Consider the following 27,265-nt stretch of genomic DNA (forward strand, 5'->3'; position numbering starts at 1 on the left):
CAAGGACCTAGATGATAGATCTAAAACCATAAAGTTCTTGCAAGAAAATATACAAGCAAAGCATTGGGACCTATTTTTTTTTAAATGAGATTATCAAACACAACAACCAATGCGCGAGGAACAGAAAACAAAATAGATAACTGGGACCTCATAAAATTAAATACTCATGTTCTCAAAAGATTTTATCAAAAAAGAAAACCTACAAACTGGGAAAATATTTGGGAACAATACAACAAATAATGATCTAATACCTAAAATATGTAGAAAACTTCTACAACTTAACAATGAAAAGACAACCCAATCAAAAACTGGGCAAAGGACATAAACAGACACTTCACCAAAGAAGATATTCAAACGGCAAACAGACACATGAAAAGGTGCTCAGTGTCATTAGCCATCACAGAAATGCAAATCCAAACCATAATGAGATACCATTTTGCTCCCACTCGGATGGTTAAGATTTAAAAAAGAAAAAGAAAATACAAAATAACAAGTGTTTGAGGGATTGTGAAGAAACTGGGAACCCTCATCCACTGCTGGTAGGAATGGCAGTTCTACTCTGTCCTATAGGGTCGCTACGAGTCAGAATTCACTCGAGGGCAACAGGTTTGATTTTATGTTCATTGCACTACTATTCACAACAACAAAAAGATGGAAACAACATAAATGCCCATCAACAGATAAATGGGTAAGTAAAATGTGGTACATACACACAATGGAAAACTACTCAGCCATAAAGAAAAATGGGTTCCCAAAACATCTAACAATGTGGATGAACTTGGAGGACATTATGTTGAGCCCAATAAGTCAATCACAAAAAAACAAATATTGCATGTTCGCACTTTTATAAAATGACATGAATAGGTAAATATACAGAAACTAATGTTCATTAGTGGTTACCAGAGCGGGAGAAGGGGGCAGAGGGAGAAGTATTCCCTAGGTAGTAGTCATATTTGTTTATAGAAACGGAAAAGGTGGCAGCGAATATGGGTGAAGTTTGCACAGCACAACTGATTTAAATGATGTCAACAAGCTGTAGGGGGGAAAAGGATGAATGGGCAAATGCTAGGCTGTATATGGTTTTGCAAGAACGACAACAAGCAAAAAAGGGGGAGGGGCTACAGATACTGATACTAATTAGATATAACCAATCACGTCATAAGGTTAGTTCTCTTGGTTTGGGGGCTTAGGGCCATGGTCTCATGCCTCATGTCAACTGGCATAATCTAGTTCTTAAAGTTTATGTTGTATCTCCCAGTATGGTGAGTGCTATCTGGGGTCTTATAAGCTTATGAGTGCCTACCTAAGTATTGGTCTTTATTCATCTGGGAAAGAAGGAAACCCAAGAATCAGAGAAGAAACTGGACTACAGGACTAATGGTCTCCATGAACTACTGCCTCTTCCACCTTGAGAGTAAAAGAACTAGATGGCGCCCAGCTACCACTACTGAATGTTCTGATCAGAAACACAACCAATGAATCCTGAAAAAAAGGGAGGAAAATGTGAAACAGAACTTCAAATTCTTAAAGAATCCAGACTTACTGGACCTACTGAGCCTGGAGGAGTCCCTGAGACTACAGCCCTGAGTTGCTCTTCAAAGCCTGAACTGAAAACACACCCTGAAATCACCTTTAAACTAATTAACAATCTTAGCCCAAAGAGTATAAAGATTGTCACCCTTGAGCGCTGTTTTTCTTTAAAAAAAAAAAAAAAATTATCTATATAAAGCCAAAGGGTCAACAGCTATTCTAAAGCATAGATAAGAAGGTTGGGCGGTAGGGAGATTAAATAAATGGAAGTGAAATAACTAGGACAGAACGTTGACACAGAGTAGAGTGTAACCAACATCACTGATCATTATGTCTAGAAACTGCAGAATGGAAGCAGGCTTTGCTGTGTAGATTTTCACCAAAAATAAAATCAAAAAGAAAGAGAGAAAACATCCAATACTATTCAAACAACCTTTTCCACACCATCCATATAAAACCTCTTCCTCAAAGTTCTCATGACAGGAGCATTACCAACAATGGGATAATCAAGAATATCCAGAACTATGATTCTGAAGAATACAGATTTGGCTAAAGATATCCAAAGGCCTAAAAATACCCTTTGCTCTAATTCTGACCACAGAGTAACTCAGACTCACAGAATATTGAAGTTGGAAGGAAGACATCTTCCAGTTTTATTTAACCTCAAATAAGATGTTGACAAGCTAAGAATATTCCCGCACCAATAACTTCTCAAGCAATATAATCCTTTAATATCACTTTCCACAATCAGCTAAGCTGACCCCACATTTTGGATTCTAGTCCAAACTTGGTCAAAGATCCCATGGGGCAGCTGGGAGTCCACCACTCCAATACAGAAGGCGGTCACTCTGTGTAACACAGCCTACCAAAGCATCGTTCCTCCACCTTCTACAGATGAGCAACAGGTGTCGTTTCTACATAATTCATAAGAACCAACATTATGTGGTTTCCAAAAACATCAAAACCAGTCTGTGGTCAGACAGACACAATGTTATACTGGATCTAGTCTGCCAACCTCTCCCATCCTCCTCAAGCCTATTTTCGTCCTCAAAATTGTCAACAGACCTGTTCTAAAACTTTAACTGTCTTGGCTTGTCTTTGAACTCTGCAAATCACCTGTAACATAACAGGTACCTAGAACACAACAGCAGTTCAACAAGTATTTATTGGATCAGAATTTTTAGTACACTGTTTTTCTTATCAACAGTCCACTACCCTCCCCACAAGCCTAATAGGCTTATATTCTTTCATTGTATCATAGGAAAGCAAGATTCTTTTGACAGAACCAGAGACCCAAAATCCTCCCACCCAGCCTGTAAGAGTGGACAGCATCTCTAAAATATTTTTAGCCAATCCACACATCTTCAACACCATGGATTTTACTACATTTGAAAGCCTATGTTTAATATCCATAATAGTAATAGCAAAGCTCTTGGTGTTGATGGCAATAAGGACCCTGAAGGGCCTGTAATAGCTGCCTCTAGAGTATGGCTTTTTTAATATAATGCTAACCAATCAATGTGGGTTATGTGGCAGATTGTTACAAACACAGCCACTGATGACTTACAACTCCCAGTACCTATACCTCCTTTCCAATGTGACTTTTTTGCTCCTCCTGTTAATAGGTGGAGACTATTTTCCCTACCTCTTGAATCTGGGCTGGGCTAGAACTTCCTTTGACCAAAAGAATACAGCAGAAGGGATGTCATATGATTTCCAAAGCTAAGCCTTATGAGGCCTTGCAGATTCCACTCCCAAGCTCTTGGCAAGTTGCCCTGAGTCTAAATGTGATGTAGCTCAATCTATTGTCCTTGATGATGAAAGACCACATACAGCAAGAAGCCTAGCAGTTCCAGCCACCAAGGCTGGGTTTGGCAGAACACAAGCCACACTGAGTGAGCACAGGCGAGACCAGTAGAACCACCACCCAATTAAGCAAACAGAACTAGTCTTTTAAGCCAGTACTCACACTCCAAAGGAGTTAAAAAAAAAAAAAAAACCGTTGCTGTCAATTCCGACTCATAGCGACCCTACAGGACAGAGTAGAACTGCGCCCATAGAGTTTCCAAGGAGCACCTGGTGGGTTTGAACTGCCAACCTTTTGGTCAGCAGTCATAGCACCTAACCACTACACCATCAGGGTTTCTCCAAAGGAGTTAGGTATGAATAATTAAAAAGTCATCAGAATCAATCTCTCTTAAGGAACCCCCACAGCAACCACAAGTGGTTCCCTAGAAATAAACATATAAAGAAGTGAAAATTGGAACTACAATGTACAGTTCACTCATAGAATACTGTTAAGAATATTGGTGACTGACCTACAATTACTCAGAGCATCCCACTAAGAAGAAAAAAAAATGGAATGCCTTAAATTTTCATTTCTCCTTTGGCTCAAATTCTTAGTACCTCATTTTCAAAACAGAAAAATTACACAGAATTTTTTTTAATTCTCTATAATCACTGGTTATGAAATAAGTAGGACACAATTCCAACTATGCAATTTTATATTCAACACAATTTCAGAAATGAGGAAATAAAGCGGGAGACAAGAACTTATTCCTTTCACTCTCTTTTTACCCTAGGGTGGCGAGTACCCAAACTTATTTCATAAGATGAAGGGGCTAAGGACATTAGACTTGGAATTAGAAGAAGTGGGCAACTTTCTCAGTTCTATCCTAGACTTGCAATATCAGCCATTCCAAGTATTAAATGAGCTACTATCAGCTAATATTATATTGCTACCCCAGAGCAATGATCGTAAAATCTCACTCACAACTTAAAACTACCATCAATAAAATAAAACACTGTTAATTCATTCATGAAGCTAAACATTTTAGAAACTGGGCCATTCTGAGTTTATTTAGTAAACCAATATTCCAAGTGTGCACCTTTTACACTTTTTAAATGCACATTTTAACACTTTTTTGTGTGGAATAGGAGTCCTTGGGTAGTGCAAATAGTTAAGCTTTAGACTGCTAGCCAAAAGGTCAGTGGTCCAAACCCACCCAGAGGCTCCTTAGAAGACAGGCCTGACAATGTTTCCAAAAGGTCCCAGCCTTGAAAATCCTATGGACCATTTCTACTCGGCACACAAGGAGTCACTACGAGTCAGAATCAACTAACAACTAACATAACGACAACTATGATATTAGTTATGAGTATTAAAACTTAACTGAAAAACCAATTATTTTCTCTATAAAAACCCAAAACCCAGTGCCAGCGAGTCGATTCCGACTCATATGAGAAAAAAAAAAAAAGGCAGAGATTTGTCTAACAACTCTTAAGTCAAGAAAATATACTAGCAACAAGAAAGGAATTCAACTTGCTTTGTAGATTCATTTAAACTACTATCCCATACCCCTACGTGTCTGTCAGTTTGTCCTACTGTGGGGGCTTGCATGTTGCTGTGGTGCTGGAAGCTATGCCACCGGTATTCAGATACCAGCAGGGTCACCCATGGAGGACAGGTTTCAGCTGAGCTTCCAAACTAAGACAGACTAGGAAGAAGGACCTGGCAGTCTACTTCTGAAACGCATTAGCCAGTGAAAACCTTATGAATAGCAGTGGAAGACTGTCTTATATAGGGCTGGAAGATGAGCTCCCCAGGTTAGAAGGCACTCAAAAGATGACTGGGGAAGAGCTGCCTCCTCAAAGTAGAGTCGACCTTAATGATGTGGATGGAGTCAAGCTTTTGGGACCTTCATTTGCTGATGTGGCACAACTCAAAATGAGAAGAAACAGCTGCAAACATCCATTAATAATTGGAAGCTGGAATATACAAAGTATGCATCTAGGAAAATTGGAAATGGTCAAAAATGAAATGGAACGCATAAACACCGATATCCTAGGCATTAGTGAGCTGAAATGGACTGGTATTGGCCATTTTGAATCAGACAATCATATAGTCTACTATGCTGGGAATGACAACTCAAAGAGGAACAGTGCTGAATTCATCGTCAAAAAGAACATTTCAAGATCTATCCTGAAGTACAACACTGTCAGTGATAGGATAATACCCATACATACGCCTACAAGGAAGACCAGTTAATACGACTATTATTCAAATTTACGCACTAACTACTAGGGCCAAAGATGAAGAAATAGAAGATTTTTATCAGCTGCTGCAGGCTGAAATTGATCGAACATGCAATCAAGATGCATTGATAATTACTGGCGATTGGAATGCGAAAGCTGGAAACAAAGAAGAAGGATCAGTAGTTGGAAAATATGGCCTTGGTGATAGAAAAAAATGCCAGAGATCGACTGATAGAATTTTGCAACACCAACGACTTCTTCATTGCAAATACCTTCTTTCACCAACATAAACAGCGACTATACACATGGACCTCGCCAGATGGAACACACAGAAATCAAATTGACTACATCTGTGGAAAGAGACAACAGAAAAGCTCAATATCATCAGTCAGAACAAGGCCAGGGGCCGACTCTGGAACAGGCCATCAATCATTCATATGCAAGTTCAAGCTGAAATTGAAGAAAATCAGAGCAAGTCCACGAGAGCCAAAATATGACCTTGAGTATATCCCACCTGAATTTAGAGACCATCTCAAGAATAGATTTGACGCATTGAACACTAGTGACCGCAGACCAGACAAGTTGTGGAATGACATGAGGGACATTATCCATGAAGAAAGCAAGAGGTCACCGAAAAGACAGGAAAGAAAGAAAAGACCAAGGTGGATGTCAGAGGAGACTCTGAAACTTGCTCTTGAGCATCGAGCAGCTAAAGCAAAAGGAAGAACTGACTAAGTAAAAGAACTGAACAGAAGATTTCAACGGGCCTCTTGAGAAGACAAAATAAAGTATTATAATGACGTGTGCAAAGAGCTGGAGATGGAAAACCAAAGGGAGGAACATGCTCGGCATTTCCTGAGCTGAAAGAACTGAAGAAAAAATTCAAGCCTCGAGTTACAATAGTAAAGGATTCCATGGGGAAAATATTCAGTGATGCAGGAAGCATCAAAAGAAGATGGAAGGAATACACAGAGTCATTATACCAAAAAGAATTAGTCAATATTCAACCATTTCAAGAAGTGGCATATGATCAGGAACCGATGGTACTGAAGGAAGAAGTCCAAGCTGCTCTGAACACATTGGTGAAAAACAAGGCTCCAGGAATTGATGGAATATCAATTGAGATGTTTCAACAAACAGATGCAGCACTGGAGGTGCTCACTCATCTCTGCCAAGAAATATGGAAGACAGCCTCCTGGCCATCTGATTGGAAGAGATCCATATTTATACTTATTCCCAAGAAAGGTGATACAACCGAATGTGGAAATTATAGAACAATATCATTAATATCACACGCAAGCAAAATTCTGCTGAAGATCATTCAAAAACGGCTGCAGCAGTATATCGACAGGGAACTGCCAGAAATTCAGGCCGGTTGCAGAAGAGGACGTGGAACCAGGAATATCATTGCTGATGTCAGATGGATCCTGGCTCAAAGCAGAGAATACCAGAAGGATGTTTACCTGTGTTTTATTGACTATGCAAAGGCATTCGACTGTGTGGGTCATAACAAATTACGGATAACGCTGCGAAGAATGGGAATTCCAGAGCACTTAATTGTGCTCATGAGGAACCTTTACATAGATCAAGAGGCAGTTGTTCAGACAGAAGCAGGGGATACTGATTGGTTTAAAGTCAGGAAAGGTGTGCACGAGGGTTGTATTCTTTCACCATACCTATTTAATCTGTATGCTGAGCAAATACTCCAAGAAGCTGGGCTATATGAAGAAGAACAGGGCATCGGGATTGGAGAAAGACTCATTAACAACCTGCGTTATGCAGAGGACACAATCTCGCTGCTGAAAGTGAAGAGGACTTGAAGCACTTACTAATGAAGATCAAAGACCACGGCCTTCAGTATGGATTACACCCCAACATAAAGAAAACAAAAATCCTCACAACTGGACCAATGAGCAACATCATGATAAACGGAGAAAAGACTGAAGTCGTCAAGGATTTCATTTTACTTGGATCCACAATCAACAGCCATGGAAGCAGCTGTCAAGAAATCAGAAGACACATTGCATTGGGTAAATCTGCTGCAAAGGACCTCTTTAAAGTGTTGAAGAGCAAAGATGTCACCTTGCAGACTAAGGTGGGCCTGACCCAAGCTATGGTATTTTCAATCGCATCATATGTATGTGAAAGCTGGACAATGAATAAGGAAGACCGAAGAAGAGCTGACGCCTTTATTAATCGTGGTGCTGGCGAAGAATATTGAATATACCATGGACTGCCAAAAGAACGAACAGATCTGTCTTAGAAGAAGTACAACCAGAATGCTCCTTAGAAGCAAGGATGGCGAGACTGTGTCTTACATACTTTGGACATGTTGTCAGGAGGGATCAGTCCCTGGAGAAGGACAACATGCTTGGCAGAGTACAGGGTCAGCTGAAAAGAGGAAGACCCTCAACGAGGTGGATTGACATGGTGGCTGCAACAAGGAACTCAAGCATAACAACAATTGTAAGGATGGTGCAGGACTGGGCAGTGTTCGTTCTGTTGTCCATAGGGTTGCTATGAGTTGGAACCGACTCGACGGCACCTAACAACAACAACAACTATCCCATAAAAATCTCTATTCCTAGCCATACCCAGTGTCCCAGTGTGGTCAATGAGAAACTAGAAAAACCAATACAAAGTAGTAGTAGAGCCAGTCTGCTTGGTTTTGAAACTCAGCTCTGCTACTTACTAGCTATATTAGAGCTAGGCAAGTGACGTCACCGCTCTGCCTCAGGTGCATACGTTTTTAATGGGATTAATGTTACCTTCCTCATGGGGTGTTGTGAGGAGTAAATGTGTTAATATGTGTAACAGTGTCAGCCATGTAGCAGTTCATTTTTTCTAGCTTTTATTAGCAATTATGTCCAGGCGTATGATGGCAAGATCCTAAGACTGATAGATGAAATGGCAAGTATGGGAAACGTGAGTGACCACCAGCAAGTACTCACTCTCATGGGTGTTAGTGATGGTGTAATGAATAATGTCAGACTGTAAATCAATTCTAGTTCAACTCAGACTGACAGTGCTTCCTAAAATGTGAACATTTTCCCATCTGAGAAGCTTGGGCCGGCCCCAGAGGCTCAGCTGCCAAAGAAATGCAACAGTTCACCCTCAGCACTCTAAGGTTCACAGTACTTCCCTCTGATAAAAATGCTTTCTTGTTTTTTTTTTTTTTTTTAAACGAGACTAAATGGGCATACTAGCTCAGGGGCAGGGATGAGAAGGCGGGGCGGGGGACAGGAAAGCTGGTAACATGGAACTCAAGGTTGAGAGGGGGAGAGTGTTGACATGTCATGCGATTGGCAACCAATGTCACAAAACAATATGTGTATTGTTTAGTGAGAAACTAATTTGCGCTGTAAACCTTCATCTAAAGTACAGTTAAAAAGGGGGGGGGGGAGATTGTTTTGTTTTGTTTTGTTTTGTTTTAACTTGGGATCAAGAACTCCGTGATTCCTCTGTCACTTCCCAAAGAGGTACTGCTTTGACACCAAAGGCCTAATGCTCCTAGCAGAGTCTTAGACTCCAGACAAGGGCAAAAGCAGCACTTTACTCGCTGCAGACTACATTATGCTAGGAGATCCGTGTTTGGTTAACAAAAATCTTCAGGGAGAGTCTGAAGAGTCAGAAGCCCCAAACCTGCCCCCAGGTTGTTAACTAACAAGGAAAAAAAATTAAAAACTACTTTTCAGTCATGGTAAAATAGGGAATTCATCAAGGTTCATAGAATGAAGCTCTCAACGTGCCCTAAAAAATTCTTATAAGCCTAGTACTAAAATCTCATAATGGATTTTTTATTCTCTGATTCAGCTAGTCAACAACTCTGACATTGTCCTTCCACAACCACTGGTAATTTTAGGTCAACTTTAGCTCAATTAGGCACAGTGCCACTGATAAGGGATTCTATGGTTAGCCACATCTCTGACCTAGTTATTAGTTAAAGCCAACAACAATACTGCTTTCTATGGAAGATTCTGAGTAAAACTTCAACTACCAGCAAAGAAATGTAATTCCTCAGGCTAAACTGGAGATCCCTCCAGCTCAATCTCAGTTAAGCCAACCCCCTCAAAAATGCCCAGGGAGCCAGCTAATCCAGAAAGGCCCCACAGTAGTTACCAAAACAGCACAAATATCAAGGCTCTACTGAAAAAAAGGAGACTTCAGATGCTTGTCCACAACAGTCATGTAACCACCCAAACAGATTCTCTTTAGCAGAGCCTTGGCTCTGGAGAGCCACAGTCCCAAATTCCCTGGGAGATGCCTATGTTTAATTAGGAGCAGAAAGAAAATACCGCTGTCTTAACTAAATAACTGAAGTCACTACCTCCAAAAGTGACAAACTGAGAGGAAAAAAAAGATATAAGGGCTTTACTGCTCAGTACACGACAAGTTTCCCAATAATTTTAAAATAAACCAAGAACCGAGCCAAAAACCAAACCTGTTGCCGTCTAATTGGAATAGGTAATTAACAGAAAAGAATACAGATAGCCATTAACACGAAAAATCATCAAATCCTTTCAGTTATTCAAAAAGTCTAAGTTTTATTTTTGCTTTTAATACCAAGCGCAATTCAAAAGAATCCTAATATCAGTGTTAACAACGGTATCGAGAAGCAGGCAGTCTCTGAGAAGTTATCACAGCTGCACTTTTCCCATTTACTCGTGACTATTCGACTAACCACCCTTCCCACCACACCTTAAGATCCAGGTGGGCAGAGATGCTATTTCTTCTTAACGTGTCTCAGTGCCTAGAATTATGTCTGACACGTAAATACTTAACATTTGCTCAGTAACTAAATAAACAAACGAATAAACAAACAAATCACTGCTGTGAATATAAACCGGTCCACTTTCTACAGAGCAGTATCTAGAAAATATCTTAAAATATGTTTGTTTAACAATGATTTCATTCCTAAGAATTCATTCTAAGAAAATTAAAGATTATGCAAAGAAAAAGTTATTCAAAGCAGTATTATTTATGCTGGATTAGTTACAAAAATTATGGCTCATCTGTGACTGGAATCCTACATTACCACTTGCTACGGATTGAACTGGGTCCCCCAAAAATATCTGTCAACGTGGCTAGGCCAGGATTCCCAGAATTGCACAGTTGTCCACCATTTTGTCATCTGATGTGATTCTCCTAGGTGTTGTAAATCCTACCTCTTTGATGTTAATGAGGCAGGATTACAGGTGGTCATGTTAATGACGCAGGACTCAATCTACAAGATTAGGTTGTATCTTGAGTCAGTCTCTTTTGAGATATAGAAGAGAGAAGCTGGCAGAGAGACAGGGGGACTTCCTACCACCGAGAATGAAGAACCAGGAGGGGAGCACATCTTTGGACTCGGGGTCCCTATGCTAAGAAGCTCCTAGATCAGGGGAAAACTGATGACAAGGACCTTCCCCCAAGAGCCAAGACAGAGGGAAAGCCTACCCCTGGAGCTGACACCATGAATTTGGACTTCTAGCCTCCTAAACTGTGAGAGAATAAAAATTCTTTCTTAAAGCCATCCACTTGTTGTATTTCTGTTATGGCAGCACTAGATAACTAAGAGACCATTAAAAAAAAAAAAAAAAAGCTGTAAAAGACTACTGACAGTGGAAAGTGTTAATAACAGTACAGTATTTTTTTTTAATTAGCTGTAAGTAATAGCTTGTTTAATAATTTATTATTTAAGTAAAACATATATACTGTAACAACCTATACATATATGCACACACAAGTCATTCTTCAAAATGTCACTCATGGTACGAGCCCAGGAGACAGAAAGGGCCACATAAATCAGAGACTACATCATCCTGAGACCAGAAGAAGTAGATGGTGCCTGGCTACAACCGAAGACTGCCCTGACAGGGAATACAACAGAGAGCCCCTGAGGGAGCAAGAGAACAGTGGGATACAGACCCCAAATTCTCCTAAGACCAGACTTAATGGTCTGACTGAGACTAGAAGGACCCTGGTGGTCATGGCCCCCAGACCTTCTGTTCCCCCAGGACAGGAACCACTCCTGAAGTCAACTCTTCAGACACGGATTGGACTGGACAATGGGTTGGAGAGGGATGCTGGTAAGGAGTGAGCTTCTTGGATCAGGTGGACACTTGAGACTATGTGGGTATCACCTGTCTGGAGGGGAGATGAGAGGTTGGAGGGGGTTAGAAGCTGGCAAAATAGACATGAAAAGAGAGAGTGGAGGGAGAGAGCAGTTTTTCTCATGAGGTGGAGAGTAATTGGGAGAGTGTAGCAATGTGTACATGGGTTTTTGTGTGAGAGACTGACTTGATTTGTAAACTTCCACTTAAAGCACAATAAAAATTATAAAAAATAAAAATGTCACTCATGATTAATTCAAGTTGCTAGAATTATAAATCATTTGATTTTATTTTTCTACCTTTCTGTATTTCAGTTTTCCTACACTAAACATTATTTATTTCTGAAATTATAAAAAAAAAAAAAAATACTGGTATGTTTGTAATTATAATCTCCTTGCCACTTTTTTTGCCACTTTTACCAGAGTCTTCTAAAAGGGACCAATCTGTTCTCTAAATCCAATATTGCTGAGGCCAAGAGAACAAGTAAAAAAAAAAAAAAGCCTTAAAGATACAAATATAGGCAGGCACCTTCAAATACCTGCTAATATAACTTGCATATTCCCATACCCCACTATTATTTAATATTTCACAAATGATGGCTTTTGAGATATCTGAAAGTATACTGTATCAGCTAGATTTAACAATATTTTCATCTTCAGGAAAATAGGTAAAGCTTATCCAACACAATCCCCCATAACCCATGCTCCAAGGATTTTGCAAGCACAGACTCTATGTGAACACAGAAGAGTTGGAACTCCACAGTTACATGATCACCATCAGAGGGTTCCAAATGGATACCCAAAAGATGGCAGCCATTACTGCGAGCATAACTTCATCCCGAGTCCTGGGCAGAAGAGAATATGCTACTAGTTCTCTGAGTTTTTAATTTGTCCCCAGCTTGTCTAAAGAATACTTTTACACCCACATCCTTCACAATCCTTGATAGGAATGACCTTACGTGAGCACACCTGCACCAACTGCAGTCACACAGAAGCACTATCATTGTATACAGCACTGAGAGTTCTGTCCATAAAGGGGTGCTTTAACAGCATAGCAAGAGTCCATCCAGGTACTCAGCACCTTGCACAAGTGCTCAGACCACTTTAAATCCATGTAATGCCTGAAACTCTGCCAAATCCACAGAGCATTTATAAGTTTAAGATTCGGATTTGTGATCAACAGGCTATAGAGACAAGTGAGACACAACCCTCACACTGATCAATCCCAGCAAAGCTTTCTATGCAGAATGGCCAACGGTCATCTCTTTGCTGTAATGTGCAGGCCATGTGTGGTGACCTCTGCCTTCCAATCAGACCCCTCAAGTTAAGCTCATCAGTTCCCCAAAGTTTTAAGTTACTTTCTCATCATGCACCAATAGCAAGATATTAAGATTTCTGGGAAACCATGCACATAACTCTCACTTTTTGTTACCATCTTTCTAGTGGGACAAAGAATATAATATACAAACTTATGAAAGCTATGCCAAAAAATAAATAAATAAACAGCCACAAGGCTTGTTCCAATTTCCTTCACGCCCCAGGTGCCCGACAGTGGCGTCCAGCCTAACGTCACTACTGATCATCTCCAGGACAGACGCACACATCACATAATCGATACTCTCAGAAAAACAGCTTCCTTGAACTCTAGCAAGGTCTCAAAGTTCCCACTGGTCTTAGATCACAGCTCTCTCTCCTGCTTGATAAACTCCCAAACATCACATCACCACCCTGCTTTGCCTTTACAGTACCCATAAATGAAAAAAAAAAAAAAATGAAACAAGCACATAATCGTATTTTCCAACGATATAATCAGTATTTTTTTAACCAGTGCTTCCAGATCTTTTTTATACGCGCCATGATATGAAGAAAAAATGTTTGTACAACACAATGAAGGAAAAACACAGCTGCTTTTGGTTAAAGGCCACTGACCTGGAGCTCTAGCGAGTGGCTCCAGGCCACAAGGCTAAGGTAGTCTGTATTTCAGCAAAAGGGTCATCTATTCACAGCATCAAACTAATTGAAGAGCTACCAAAACAACCAAATTTGACTTCTCCTTCTTGGAGAGTTTACTCGGAATGTTATTAGCCACACGACAAAGCCAGATTTTTGTCAAACATAAATTAAATCCATTCTTCCCTTATCTGCCCAAAATATCGCTAAGGACTCCCACCAGCCACAAATAATAAATGACACTGGGTTCCCACTTTCTTTTCCAAGAAACTGTAGATTAGCCCTCTTAAGGACCTTACATATTCAACACTGAGAACCTACTGTGTGCAAGGTGGCTCTGGTACATACATTGTCAAAGTGTGATATGCTGAAAAGTCAGGAAAATTAAGATTTTCTGATGGCAATAAAAGTCAGTTTCAAGAAGTAAATATTTTTCCTTATGTCCACTAACACTTGTAACTGATGTGCTATGCTCTCCACACCTATAAGCAATCCAAAAAACAGGTGGAAACGTTCCCATTGAACTAGGTATGAAGTGAAAAGATATGCTTTATGAATATGTTTTCCTCTATCACATATCAACAGTGGATTTATAAAAGGATATGATGTACCATATTATCAAGCCAGCTGTCCTTCAAATACCTGGCTGAATATTTTACGGTCTTCTCAAAATAAACACACATGTCCACATTATGCTAGTTCATAAAATTCAGATGGTCTTATTTCCTTCCTTTTCTTTCTATCTGGCTTCCTAACGGATCACAGTTAATTTTTCATTCCAAGCTGACGTCTCTCTGCTCTCCAGGGCACACCTGACACTCTTGCTAAAACACCCTATTAGCTTATCCCCAAACCAAAAAATAATACACCACGTAAAACTTTACTTGTAATAACTCTGTTACCTACCAGGATATGTCCTTAGAAATCTAGAGAGGCAAAAAACGAATGAATTTACTTCATATACATAATTTTGTAGACATTTTAATTCAATTAAGACAATTTGAAACCCTTTACCACTAGATGGCGCTCTTAAAAGATCCAAGGGTAAATTTTACTGATCAGTAGCATTGACAGCTGGAGACAAGCTGCACTCAAACACGATGAATTATTCACTGTTTGAAGCAGTGGAATGTAACCGGCTTTCAGGTAACTGGCACTAACTAAAGCAGAAGAATTACCAACAGTATTTTTAAAGTTAAGCTTTAATTTCCAAGATTACTTTCTCCAATTTGAAAATATCCTCACGTGTTTAGCAATAATTTAATAATGGGGTGGAGCAAACATTACACTACATGCAATAACGTTTAGCTAGTCATCCACAGCACACAACATTTATCTATACAATAATAGCTCCTTCTTCAGGAATACAATCAACATTTGAGCATAAGTACTGCTCACATTCAGCACCTGAATATTCATCTAGATGGATGCCTTTTGACCACTAGGAATTACACTGCACCACAGTGACTAAATTTTTTGTTAGTCAAAATATGTGTAACTACAAGTAGCTTCTCTAAAAAAAAACAGCCAGAAGCTTTTACTAGACAAACGTTCCTGACTGACAGAACTTCAGGATACACAGTGGCCCATCTTCTGGCTTTAAAAAGTCTCTATCTGTTCCACGATATTTGGCATTTTTAACTATCTTGATTTGCATGACGTGATAATCTTTTTGTAGGCTCAACTGACTTTCCATTTTAATGCACCATTATATCATCTTTTTTTTAATTTTAATCCACAGTCCTAATTTAAACTAAAATTCAGCTGTGTTATTGTTGGACAACAGAACAAAAAACTGCCCAGTCCTGTGCCATCCTCAAAATCACTGCTATGTCTGAGCCCATTGTTGCAGTCACTGTGTCAATTCATCTCCTTGAGGGTCTTCCTCTTTTCCACTAACCCTCTACCTTACACCAAGCTTGCTGTCCTTCTCCAGGGACTGCCCCCTCCTGGTAACATGTCCAAAGTAGGGGAGACAAGTCTCACTATTCTCACTTCCAGGGAGCACTCCGGCTGTACTTCTTCGAAGGCAGACTTATTTATTCTTCTGGCAGTTCATGGTATATTCGATCTGCTTCGTCAACACCATAATTCAGATACATCAATTCTTCTTCGGTCTTCCTTATTCACTGTCCAGATTTCGCATGTTTCTGAGGCAAATGAAAATACCATGGCTTGGGTCAGGTGGTGTCCCAGTGGCACAGGGCTACCACCAGGCAGATCTGTACTGAAGGCTGTAGTCTTTGATCTTCATCAGTAAGTGCTTCAAGTCTTCTTTGCTTTCAGCAAGTAAGACTGTGTCATCTGCGTCAGATTGTTAATGAGTCATCCACCAATCCTGATGTCACATTCTTCTTCATATAGTCCAGCTTCTTAGATTATCTGCTCAGCATACAGGCTGAATAAGTGTGGCGAAAGGATACAACCCTGATGCACGCTTTTCCTGATTTTAAAACACACAGTATCCTCATCCTGTGTTTGAATAACTGCCTCTTGGTCTGTGTACATGTTCCTCATGAGCACAATTAAGTGCTCTGGAATTCCCATTCTTCACGATGTTATCCATAATTTGTTTAGATCCACAGAGTCGAGTGCCTTTTGCATAGTCCATAAAACACAGGTAAACATCTTTCTGGTATTCTCTGCTTTCAGATGTTATACACATCTGACATCTGCAACGATATCCCTCATTCTACGTCCTCTTCTGAATCCTGCTTGAATTGCTGGCAGTTCCGTCTATGTACTGCTGCTACCATTTTTGAATGATCTTCAGCAAAATTTTACTTGTGTGTAATATTAATGATACTGTTCAATAACTTTGCATTCGGTTGGATCACCTTTCTTTGGAATGGGCACAAGTATGGATCTCTTCCAATCAGTTGGCCAGGTAGCTGTCTTCCAAATTTTCTGGCACAAACGAGTGAGCACCTCCAGTGCTACATCCATTTGCTGAAACATCTCAATCGGTATTCCATCAATTCCCGGAACCTTGCTTTTCGCCACTGCCTTACACAGTGCAACTTGGACTTCCTCCTTCAATACCACAGGTTCTTAATCACATGCTACCTCCTAAAATGGTTCGATGTTGGCCAATTCTTTCTGGTACAATGACTCTGTATTCCTTCCATCTTCTTGGATGTTTTCTACGTTGTTGTTCAATATTTTGCCTATAAAATCCTTCAAAATTGCAACTTGAGGCTTGAATTTTTTCTTCAGTTCTTTCAGCCTGAGAATACTAAGCACGTTCTTTACTTTTGGTTTTCTAACTCCAGGTCTTTGCACATTTCATTATAAAACTTTACGTTGTCTTCTCAAGCCACCGTCTGAATTCTTCTCTCCAGCTCCTTTCCTTCATCGTTTCTATGTTATTACCAAAGCAAATAACACATGGAAAGTGGACAAGCAGGTGCCTTCTACACGAAGACAACACTGTACACGTGAGAGCATTAGCCACAGCCGTACTAACTTCTCCCACCAACATTCAACTAGCTTCTTTGAGCTCAACCAAGTGATACTTCCCAACGTCAAAACATTGCAGACGTGAATAACACATTCATTTCTTAGTGGACACAACTAAGAATTATTTGTTGCCCATAAATGTATTCTATAAATCTGAGTTTATAAAAGGTTAGGATAAAGTATGAGTAATCAAGAGAGTGAATGGCACTCAAAAAGAGTTAAGTCATATCCTAACAACTTCATCTACATATAGTACATGAGAGTATTGACTGAAATTTTTACTTTCTTACTTAATAACTATACACTCTCCAGATCCAAGGAAAGAAAATCAGAGGGTCAAGTCAGTTTTGAAACATCATGACTGTAATCCTACAGAAGTAGATCAAACAGGCCTTTTTTCCACAGCTCTTCACTGGTTCTTCAACTTCACCAAACAATGTCAAGAGTTATTACTTGACATGGCTTTTGGTTAACTTATAAGATTAAGACATCCTAAGAGTTAAAAAAATAAATAAACAAAGCCTGATTATGAATAGGGTGACTCATATGCCAGGGCATAAAGAAGACAGATGTCCAGTTTTTATCCTCTCACTGTACAAAAGACCACAACAGATGTTTGTGTATACTGTGTGTGTACATACACACATACTTTCATATCTTTCAATACTGGTACAGTTAAGTCAGAGCTAAAAACCAAAAAACCATACCTGTGGCCGTCGAGTCGATTCTGACTTACAGCGACCCTACAGGACAGAACAGAACTGCCCCACAGAGTTTCCAAGGAGCACCTGGTGAATTCAAACTGCTGACCTTCCGGTTAGCAGCCACAGCTCTTAACCACTATGCCACCAGGGTTTTCAAGTTAGATATGACCAATGGTAAACTCTACAGCTTGCTCTCGATGGTATGCCCCAAACACAAACTGTTTTTTGGCTAGCTGGAGCCACTATTTGAAGACCCCACAAATGTCTGGAAATAAGTGTTAACCTATTCCTTATGAAATAATTAATTTAGACGAAATTGTCGTTAGGTGCCAAAAGCACAGAGAGACCGATGGGGAACTTCACAGCTCATGGATCATACTAACAGCACCCAAACCACCGATCCACCTTAACAGGAGCTACAACCAGAAATTACACCTCCTGATGTGATGCAACAGGAAGTACACAGCACCGCATATTGAGTGTTCATGCCAAAAACTTGAATTTCTAACTGATCAAGCCTCTGTATCTACCTACCAGTGTGATCCTTAAGGTTGTGTGTCAGTCATGGCTGGGCCATGATTCTCAGTGGTTTGTCAGCTATGACGTAGTCCGGCAGTTGTACAACGATGGAATTACTTCCATGATGAGATCTGCTAAGAAGAGCCAATCAGCTGAAAAGGAGTTTCCTTGGGGGTGTGGCCTGCATCCAATACCTGTGGACTTTCTGCCAAAGCTCACTGGCTCTTGCTCTGCTCTGGATTCTGCCTTCAGCTCCTCAGCATCTGACCATCAGTTCTCGGGACTTGGGCGAGCAGCCTACCATCTTACCTGCGGACCTTGGATCCATCAGCCTTCCAAGCTGCACGAGTCAGGAGAAGTACCTGACCAATGGACTTGGGACTTGCCAGCCTCTACAACCACGTGAGCCATTTCCTTGAGATAACTCTCTCTCTATATATATACATATATATGCACATATATATGGTTTTGCTTCTCTAGAGAACCCAGTCTAAGACAACCAGTTAACAGGAAATACAAGGCATAAAGGAAAATGTTAAACACCACTAAAAAGATATAATCAGCCAAATCCAAAATGCATGAAATGGTACAAAATAAATGACTCAGTTTAAAAAAATATATTTCAAGGGGCAAAAATAGGAGAGAAGGGGAAACTACTATACATCTAAGAAACCTGAAAGACATATTAACCAAATGCAATGTGTAAATCCTATTGGGACTCAGACTTGAAGAAATCAGCTATAAATAAAGGCATTTATTTGTAAAGCATTTGGGGAAATCTGAAGATTGAGTGAATATTTAATGATATTAAAGCAAACTTTTTTCCTTAATTTAACGCTGTGATAATGATATTGACAGATTATGTATTTAAGAGTCCTTCTCTCTTAGAGAAAGCCCTGATGGCATAGTGGTTAAGCGCTCAGCTCCTAACCAAAAGGCCAGCAGCTAGAACCCACCAGTCGCTCCTGAGAAGAAAGATGTGACAGTCTGCTTTGGTAAAGATTACAGCCTGGGAAACCCTATGGGCAGTTCTACCTTATCCTATAGGGACGCTATGAGTAGGAATCAACACGATGACAGCAAGCTTGGTTTCTCTCTTAGAAGACATGTGAATGACACACATGAACAGTGGTATTGAGAATTTACAACATTTCAGTAGAGATGGAGGGGGGAGGGACAAATGACATAAAAATGGCCATATGTTGATAATTATTGATGCTATGTAACGGGCATGTGGCGGTTTATTACACTATTCTATTTTTGTGTATGTTTGAAAACTTCTATTATTAAAAGCTTTTTAAAATTAAATAACGTTCTTTCTCCCACCCCTGCCCAAAAAAGCGGGGAATGATGATATAAATCCTTTTCTAAAAGCACCAACTCGTTCTTGAAACAGCCTGTATATGTCCTCACACAGCTCATGGCCATGCTGCCTTGTTGACTGACTCCCGAGTCGTCTGACCTACTAATCTTATTTGGCTACCCCCAGACAGACAAGTCAGTTGAGAATCCTGAAGCAACTCATCCCCCACATTTGTTCAGCCAGGAGAGTTGTTTTTTGTTTTTTTATTAAACCTTTTCCCCTAGTGATAGATCCTCTAAGTCCCTAGCTTCAGAGTCACAAGAAGAGATCTTCCTACTTAATGTTCACTAAGTCTTACTAGCTAACTTTAGGAAACACTCCATAGCCCAAAAGAAAAAAGAAATGATACACGTTGTAGGCAGAGATTACATAACCATTTCCAAGTGAAGACCCTTCAAAAGGCATCTGGTTTTGAAAATAATTCTGGTGAGCAACCACTGCTTTCTATCAAGAATCACTAAAACACTATGATTTACAGCACGTGACCCAAGAGCAAACCAAGGTCACACAGCTCTGCCACTCATCAGCTGTATGACTGGCGAATTTACCTCCCTTTTTCTCTATGCCTCAGATGCCTCATCTATGAAACGGAGACAATAATAATTATTACACAGGGTTGTTGTGAGAATTAAAGGAGCTAACATGAAGTACTTAAAACAGGGTTTGGCCTAAGAGTTGTCTACTATCATTTCTACTCCATGGCCTGTCTGTACATGTTCAATCTCTCAGTGAACGTCAGATTCTTTAGAGCAGGCTCTATGTTTAATTCACCCTTAAAGACACCAGTGCCTCTTACCACTGGTGGGGTATACAAATTTGCTAAATGTTACATTTCTGCCTCTATTTACTTATCTACTCCTCCTCCTCTAACCAAAAAACATCAGTCAGTTCTACCAACATGCCAAATTTGAACACTTACTACCTGATTTGATTTCTTGAACACAGTTGCTAGGGAACAAGCCAGTTTTGCCATCTATATAAATTTAAATAAACCTTGTTAACCTCCAATAGCAGCAGATGTAGTCATTTTGTTTCTTAGGACTGCTGGAAAACTCAGCTGGGTTTAATAATTTCCAAATGATAAAATTTTAGTCATTAGTTGCAGACTTTTACTACATAAAATGGGAAATGAGAAAATTTAATCAGCTCAATTTTCTAAGCTCTCGGTTTTAAATGCAAGACAGCTGGGTCCTCCCTTGGCTGCTTCCCACTCTGCCTGGCTTTATACGCCTCGGATACAGCAGGTACTCTCTTGAGTAAAACATCATGTCTCACAGATTCTTTCTATCAGTTTGGTAAATTTAATAGTATCGTCCCCAAATCTCTGGAAAGATTCATAAAACATTCCTTCCTCCTCTTATTGGGTTTTTGTTTATTTAAATCATTATCAATTTTTTAAAAATAGGGATACTTAATTTAAAGAAAGTTTTGCACAGAAATGAGAATCCGCGATTAGGATATATCCATTTCTTCAACAAATACACTGACATGCTGTCAAAAAAAAACAAAACAATCGCTATCTGTGTTCTAATGTCTATTAGTGACACCAAGGATAACAGCTCTGGGGTATACAGTTTTCTAAATCAAGACCCTGTGGCTATGCAAACATTCCTGAGCAAAACGATTTTTTAACACAACTCAATTTTTCCAAAGCCACTAAAAGCACAAAACATCAACTTACAGAAACTCAACATCACCCAAAACTTTTAGCATCCCAGGAATCCTCAGCCATGGGCTGATAATACACTGCAGTACAGAGAGGTCTACAAGGGGCTGCGTGTGAAAACCAAACTGATAAAGTACTAGCCAAACTCAAAATTGGGCCCTGGTGGCGCTGTGGTTAAGTGCTCGGCTGCTAACCAAAAAGGTCGGCGATTTGAACCCGCAATCAGCTCTGCGGAGAAAAGACCTGGCGATCTGCTCCCGTGAAGATTACACCCTAGAGAACCCTATGGGGCAGTTCTACTCTGTCCTATAAGGTCGTTATGAGTTGGAATCGATCTGACGGCACAGAACAAACTCAACATTACCCTGACTTTGATGTACACAGGATTCTGCTAGAGATTTTCTGAGGAAAATCCCTCTACCCAAGGATTCCTAATTCTCATCCAAATAAAATGAGAATGCTGATACAATAAAATAAATTTGACTTACATATAAAAGCACTTCTCAGAAACTATGTTCCTAGGCAAATCACTCCCCCCCTCTAAAAAAATTTTTAGTTTTATAAAGCTAAGAAAATATTCTAAGGAATTGTGCTTTCCAAGTTAGCTCATTAAAGCCATTGAGATTTAAGAATTCAAACTTGGTAATAAATATCTCTACCTCTACAAAAGCATTATCTTTAAACGATAAGAGAGAAATGCAGTCATCAGCGTTCTAAATGTAGGAGCTTTACAACTGGAAGACTTTTTTATCCAAGTACTCTTACATTCTTACATTCAGATTTCAGAAAAATTCAGTTGGCCAACAATGTTAAAATGATTATAGCACTATTTTCTTAAATAAATACAATTTTATTTTATTATTAAACTTTATTACCTTAAGTAAATAGACATTATCTTAATACTCATAAACATTTAGAAAAACAGAGTGAATAAATGCACAAACTGTAATTTATAAAAAGAAGACCATGAGGTGCAGAGTGAATTTTTGTTGAACTTCTATAGAAATCTGGTTCCCAAATTAAATACGTAATCTCTCACTGTTTGTTTGTGTGTATATGCATATACACACATAGAGATGTCTCTAATAAAACTCCACTAACTTATAACAGGCAATTGTAGCAAACTGATTGGGACACAGTGATGTAGCAATATAAAGAACAAAAACTATGTGAAAGTCAAACAATGGAAAAATTAATCCTTCAGAGCTTCCATTAGTCATCAGAATCATCTTACAATAAACCTTTTTGATTTGTGATTGAGAATTATTTGAAGCAGCAGTACTCAAACTTACTGGACTTTTAACAGTATCTTATTTTGTGGCCCTACTTGCTCTATCCCCTCCTACAACTATTGTATGATACACAATTATTTTTAATGAATTAAATGTATCTTTAGTTTCTCTAATAGTTTTTCAACGCTTAGAATAAATTTGGATATTCCGACATGAGAGTATGCCCCAATGGCATATACTCTGCCTCGGTGATTTGGTGCAATCAATGCTTTGGCAATTTCAAGTCCTTTACTTTTATTACAGAAATGGGCCACTTTAAACATAAATACCTGTATTCCAGAGCAAGATGGAAGACTGTCTTGCAAATATTATAAAACTGTACTTTTAGTTTTTAAAATCATGCAAATAACAGAACCAGATCTTGAAAAAATGTTAATATATGTAGGAAATTGAAAAATTATCCTAAAACACAGGTTCTGTTATTGTGTTCCGCTGAGTCAATTCCAACTCATAGTGACCCTGTGTTATAGGACAGAATAGAACTGCCCCATAGGGTTTCCTAGGCTATAATCTCCCGTGGAGTAGCTGGTGGGCTCGAACCCCTGGCCTTTCCATGACCGGCTGAGTGCTTAACCACTGTAAACCAGAGCTCCCCAAATAAACCCTGTGAACTTAGAGAAGGCATCCTTACCAACTCCCAGGTCCCCTACTCCTCCCCCTACTACAAACCAGTGTGTGCTTCTATCCTCAAGCCTTCACAGCAGACAGCTCTGCTCCACTCAAAGATACGGCAGACCACTGCTGGCTCCCTGAGCCATGGGCTCACACCAGGAAAGCAGAGGTCATGAGACCCACAGCACCCTTCACGTTTGTTTTCTGTCATGACAGAACAGCAAGAGCAAATCTGCTCCTCTACCACCCTCACCTGGGTTCAGCTATTAATCAACTAAATGAAGAAGCTTTATCAACTCTAGCCCACTACACTATGAGCCTGCTGAGGGCAGGGGTCTATTTGATTTATTTCTGTACAGAGAATCTCACTCACTGCATGGTACCTAGGTGTCCAACGTCTGCATCCGAAACGGATGTGTAAAAAAATGTTGACCTACAAAAACTGGAAATAAAGAACAGAAGTCTCCCAAAAAGGAGAGGGAGAAATACGAGATGTGAGAAGTCAGGAGAAGGCAGCCACAGTGAGAAGGGATAGTTAAGGCAACCAAGAGTGAGTGTCAGAGGGGAGGACAGACATACGCCCCTCTCGCCACACGATCAAGCTCCCGCAGGTTCTGCTGTCCCAAGTCTTCCTTGCTAGGATTCATCCACGTGTATCAAAGTAGGCAGTGTGGCAAACCTATCATTTCTGCAACAATGGAAAAGGGAGAGGGGCCATCCAGAAGGCCTAAAGGCATTGTTCATCTCCCTATACAGCTGTTTATAGACACTTCATACACAACTTGAAACTTAATATAATCAATGTTTCTCTTGTTTTATGTCCACAATAGGACTAAGTTAGAAAAAAAAGAGAACGTGAACACAGTTTTAAATATAAAAAGTTAGCCTTTTCTCTTCAATGAGATTTTACACCAAAACACAAATAAAAGCTAAAAACTGTCACACTTAGTATTAGGCAGAAATGATTTATGTTAAAATGTAAATTGAGGCTAAAAAGAGTCATATTGTATACCGAATGTGCTAAAATTAAAAGATGGCATAAAACAGAAGCTATAACTTCATTACATGTAGATATACATCATACCAAAAACCAAAACCAAACCCAGTGCCGTCGAGTCGATTCCAACTCATAGCGACCCTATAGGACAGAGTAGAACTGCCCCATAGAGTTTCCAAGGAGCGCCTGGCGGATTCCAACTACCAACCCTTTGGTTCGCAGCAGTAGCACTTAACCACTATGCTACCAGGGTTTCCAATATACATCATATAATATTTTAATTTTATTATTTAAGGCAAGGGAAGGGATGATAATAAAGACCAATCAAAAACTTTTGATCCTAGGGTCTAGCTTATCTCTATTACCCAAACCCGCTGCCATGGAGTCAATTTCGACTCCTAGCGACCCCGTAGGGTTTCCAAGGCTGTAAATCTCTGTGGGAGCAGACTGCCACATCTTTCTACCGCAGAGCCGCTGGTGGTTTCCAACTACCAGACTTGTGGTTAGCAGTCTACTGGTTTAACCACTGCACCACCAGGGCCCCTTAGCTTATCTCTATTACTTATATATTTACATCATGAGTGAACCAGTCAATAAATAAATTTCTGCTAACTATTTCAAAGGAAGTCACAACAATCAATAGAAACAAGAATTTTGATTCCACAAAAAAAAATTTTATGAACATAACAGAAACGTATTCTCCAGTTTAATTTTTTTTTTCTTTGAACTAATTTACTTAAGATCAGTACATATCAAAGAGTAGTCATCATTCTTCCCCGCCTATGAATAAATAAGCAGCAGAAGATGAAACTATTTACATTATATTTTGGGATATTTCTGTTAACTGGAAAGTAGTACCCTTGAGTTGGGATTTTTTAAATACATTTTTAAATGCAAATGATATTTAAGTTTAAAATGCACTTGTTTCAGCTTTATAAACTTCACTTTTTTATAGAAAATCTACTCTGCATTCTGGAAATCCTGGCGGAGTAGTGGTTAAGAGCTATGGCTGCTAACCAAAAGGTTGGCAGTTCCAATCCACCAGGTGCTCCTTGGAAATTCTATGGGGCAGTTCTACTCTGTCCTACAGTGAGTGTCGTTATGAGTCGGAATTTACTCAACGGCAGTGGGTTTTTGGTCTTGGTTTTATTCTGTATCCTATGGAGACTAGTGTCCCAGTATATAGGATGGTTGAGGGATAACAGTTCTGCTTTAAGGAAAAAAGAATGCAAATACATGATTTAAAATGAATTAAAGCCTGAGATCTAAGTATCTTAGACTTTTTTGCACTAACATCTTAAAAGCAAACTTTTCTTAGCTTGTGATTCAAAGTATGGTTAAGTCTAAATACCTATACATAGCTTTCTCCTATTTCAATTGTTGGATTTTAAGTGAAAACAAGAACAATTTACAATCCAAAATACAGCCAACACTTTTTTTTTTTTTTTTTGTATTTGGAAAAAAAGAATGAAAAATGGAAGCTCTTTTAAAGTAAAATTGCCATGTCTGGTTAGTTGAAACAACAGTGGACACACTCCCAATACCAAGATGGATATGAAAAAGTAAGTAGCATAGTATCATAAAATTTGTAGCTTACTTTGTGCCTTTTCACAGAAGTTTATCTGAAAGCCTAAAGTAAAAGAGATAAGTTCCAGTTCATTTACTGTAAATCAAATAAGCCAAAATTAGAACAAGACATTACATTTTTATATTACATTTTGAATAAAACTAACTCTAGAACAGTTCAAATCACATTACCCCCACAATTACAGAGACAACTGTAACACACAGGCTTTCTTTAAAAACCCAGCTCCTTCAGCTGAGTTGGAACGAAAATCCAGTTAACTTATGAGAGTTGCACTGTCTTAAACTTTATTTTTCACATCTCTTCAATAAAAAAGAATATTTATCAGACCTTGGAAGTTAAAAGTAACTTTGTTCTGTCAATTTTTTCAATGTTTTCAACCTACAAATTCAGACCACATTACAAGGCATTTTACCAACTCAAAGTACTGATTTATAACACTGATTAATTACTACGATTCAGTAGTTTAGTAATTCAAAAATTGTGAAACCTAAACACACATAAAGCAACATATTCCAGTCAATTAGTTAACTTCAAACGATAAAACCAAAATCAAAACTCATTACAGTTGAGTCAATTCTTACTCATAAAACCCTACAGGACAGAGTAGAACTGCCCCATAGGGTTTCCAAGGTGCAGCCGGTGGATTCGAACTGCCAGCTTTTGGTTAGCAGCCAAGCTTTTCACCACTGTGCCACGAGGAATCTACCAGCAAAATAAGCCAGTTAAAGCTAAAGCCTTCTCAAAATATTATTCCACCCCTAGTTAACTGGGTGAGTCTCTGGTTTTCTTAGTGTTTACCCCTGCGTGTTTACTACTATTACGGGAAAAAATAGAGAAAATAAATTTAGAATGAGTATCACCCAAACCTATGTTTATACAAATTGAATAAATACTTGTAGGAAAAAGAGCCAAGGCTTAAGGAAAGATATGTTTAAGCAGACTTTCCCATCCAGCTATCAGAATTCTTAAGATTCTAAGGTAAAGATACCACCTGCAATGTAGTACAACTAAAAACTGCCAGTGTAGCTATTTTGACACAAAGGTACCTTTTCCCTTCTACCTCTCAGGCTTAACTATCTAATTATACAAATGACAACGCAGGAGGAAGTGAGAATGGAGAAACTGTGCAGGAAAGGAATACTGAGGCAAACCTGAAAGATGAGGGGTAAAGGGCATCGGCACTGACCTCTACCGCTGTAGCTCAACATGCTGCCCCACCAAAGGTGCAGAGGAAAGAGAACTCAGAAAGAAAAACCAGAGATCCCCAAGGCTTATAAAGCTCACAAGTCTAAGCTCCTAAAACCAGCCAGGCAAATGGCCCAAGCACAAATCAGGAGGAAAGGAAAGAGAGGTGGATCATGGCAAGCAGCAGCGGGACACACGGCATGAGGGAGCGTCAGCCACACTTGAGAAGCAAGTCTACCGTCGCATCCCAGTGGTAGGTGGGAAGGTACAA

At 39.4% G+C, this 27,265-nt stretch overlaps 1 protein-coding gene across 3 annotated transcripts in view; it reads right to left on the minus strand.

Annotated features, from left to right (window-relative positions):
- Positions 1 to 27,265, minus strand: part of MAP2K4 (mitogen-activated protein kinase kinase 4) — a 182,125-nt gene that overhangs the window by 146,358 nt on the left and 8,502 nt on the right. For 2 of the 3 annotated variants that reach the window (XM_049859568.1, XM_049859565.1), the window contains exon 2: positions 25,819 to 25,851. The exons of the other annotated variant lie outside the window; for it this stretch is intronic. In XM_049859568.1, coding sequence (XP_049715525.1) covers positions 25,819 to 25,851 — 33 coding nt within the window. The remainder of the gene's footprint in view (positions 1 to 25,818; positions 25,852 to 27,265) is intronic. 3 annotated transcript variants of the gene reach the window in all.

This window comes from Elephas maximus, chromosome 19 (assembly GCF_024166365.1).
Source record: "Elephas maximus indicus isolate mEleMax1 chromosome 19, mEleMax1 primary haplotype, whole genome shotgun sequence".
Lineage (NCBI taxonomy): Eukaryota > Metazoa > Chordata > Mammalia > Proboscidea > Elephantidae > Elephas > Elephas maximus.